At 37.6% G+C, this 2,233-nt stretch overlaps 1 protein-coding gene across 1 annotated transcript in view; it reads right to left on the bottom strand.

The window, feature by feature from the left end:
• LOC132166114 (cytochrome P450 734A1) overlaps positions 1 to 2,008 on the bottom strand; it is a gene marked incomplete in the record, with an annotated part of 3,317 nt that extends 1,309 nt beyond the window's left edge. Inside the window, 3 exon segments of the mRNA XM_059576879.1 lie at positions 166 to 407; positions 508 to 731; positions 1,478 to 2,008. Coding sequence (XP_059432862.1) covers positions 166 to 407; positions 508 to 731; positions 1,478 to 1,760 — 749 coding nt within the window.
• Positions 2,009 to 2,233: the final 225 nt, after the last annotated feature.

The raw sequence follows: 2,233 nt of genomic DNA, 5'->3' as shown, positions 1-2,233 counted from the left end.
AAATCTCAACTTTGTTTTCATTAAATCAATTAATAATATATTAAATAGACTTCCAGTTATAGTAAATAGATAGATAGGTGAGTGGCTGATAAGGACATGATACGGACTGGAGAATATATATACATAAATGAGAATTAGTAAAGAGAAGTGGGAACTCTGAATTACCTATACCCAGGAATGAAAACTTTTTGAAAAACATCGGCGGCGAGCGCCATTTGTTGTCCTTGTAGCCGGAAAATGGCTTTTCCGTCTTCGTAGCTGCTCCCAAATGCCGTTCGTGTGATGACATCTTCTGTAAATGTTTGAAACCACTCGGAAACCTCAATTTCAAACTCGCCGGACTCCGACATTGCTGCCCACTTTTCCAACATGTCCACCGCGGTCTTCGCTACCACGGGTATCAACAGCTAATACATATATACATACGTACATCACAAGAAAAGGGTAAACTTCATATCTTTTTTTTCTCTTTTATAGTAAAAGTTTTATAGAGAAACTTAAAATTACCTTGAGATTTTCCATATGGAAGGTGGGGGTGATGATTTTGCGATGGTGAGCCCATTTCTCTCCTTTGAGGCTGAGGAGGCCATCGCCTTCAAGCTGCTTGACAAGTGGGTGAGCCTCAATCTTCTCATAGAATTCTGCCTTGGAGGTGAAGATATCTCTGATGAGGTCTGGATCGGCGATGGTGAGACGAACGGTCGGTCCAAACCACACCAGAAATGTTGCACCTGTAAATTAATACAGAAAGAAATTAATTTATATATAAATATATAAAAGAGACACATACACACATATATATATATATATGAGAGAAAAAAAAAAAAGAAGATTTATCACGAACAAGGAAGTAGCAGCACACATCCTCAAGTAGAAAGTCTGAAGTATGCGAAAAGAGGAATTAAGGAGCAAGAAACATGAGAGCCATTAATTCAGAGTGAAGATGGATAGTGTAGACCCTACACATACACACACACACACACACACAGACACAGAGAGAGAGAGAGAGAGAAGGGGAGTGGGCGAAAAAACAAAATAAAGTAGGAAGAAGACAACTCAAATTAGAACTAGTACCAAACACATACAACTTCATTATCAGAGAATTGAATCCTCCTATAAAACAAATGAAAGAAGACAAACTAATCAGAGGAAGAAAAAAAAAAAAGGTAAAATGGAAACTCCACATCCAAAGGGTCTGAATAATAATAACATTTTAAGGCTTCTTCCCAATTACTATGATGGAAATGACTACAATGCTATCTAGCTACTAGCTTTCTTGAATTTTCCCTAGGATTGGAGAAAAAGAAAGAAAGACAGAAGTGGAACAGTCCAAAATCAGAGCTTCAACATCAAAGCCTGAAAAGTTGTAAAAAGAAGTACCCTAACTAAAAAGAAGAAGAAAAAAAAGAAAAGAAAAAAAAGAAGGGCATATACTGAAAAGTGACAAAGTTGTTGAGAAGAAAAAGGGAATAAATACCATAGATTTTTTTCCAGTGATGGTAGAAGGGGAGGACTCTGGGGAGGATGTTGTGAGAGAAAGGCATGGGATGAGAGGAGGCCTTCAACATCATGCCGACAAGTTGTTTGACATTTCCAATGAAGAAGCGGTAAGGGGGGCCTCTGATCCCTTGCCTGGAGAAATGGTCTTCAATTTTTCTGGGTCTCCACCAAAACACCACGACCACCTTCAGAACAAGCACTAGGAAGATGAAAGAGATAAACGGAAGCTTCAGCCATGACGACAAAAGCTCATCCTCCATTTTTCACTTTTCAAAAACTCTCTCTTGCTCTTGCTCTTGCTCTTGCTCTTGCTGCTCACTTCGTAGCAGAGCTGCCTTATATAACTTGCTTCTTATCTGCTTTGCTTATGTTGTCTACTTGTTGTGTAGTGACCTGGCTTTAATACTATAACATAGAGAGAGAGAAAGAGAGAGAGGTGGTTCTCTATAGAGGCTAGCCAAGGCCAACGGCGTAGGGGCCGCCATTGGAATTCTAAGGGTCAACGAGTGAGAGGGTTTTTTTTAATTTTTTTTAATCCTTGTAAGGCAATGTTACCCTTGTCCTTTTTCTCATAGTACTCTTATATCCCTAAAGTTAATTTTATTTATTTATTTATTTATTTTATGACCTCTTATAAAAACTTTGGATATTATGAATTTCTGTTCTCTCTTCATCTTTTATTTAATTTCTAAAAGATAGGACAAAAAAGATATAAAATGTAATAAATATCATT

The sequence above is a fragment of the Corylus avellana genome, chromosome ca11 (genome assembly GCF_901000735.1).
Source record: "Corylus avellana chromosome ca11, CavTom2PMs-1.0".
Taxonomy (NCBI): domain Eukaryota; kingdom Viridiplantae; phylum Streptophyta; class Magnoliopsida; order Fagales; family Betulaceae; genus Corylus; species Corylus avellana.
The sequence above is the reverse complement of the archived record's forward strand: the minus strand, read 5'-3'. Positions and strand labels throughout refer to the sequence as shown.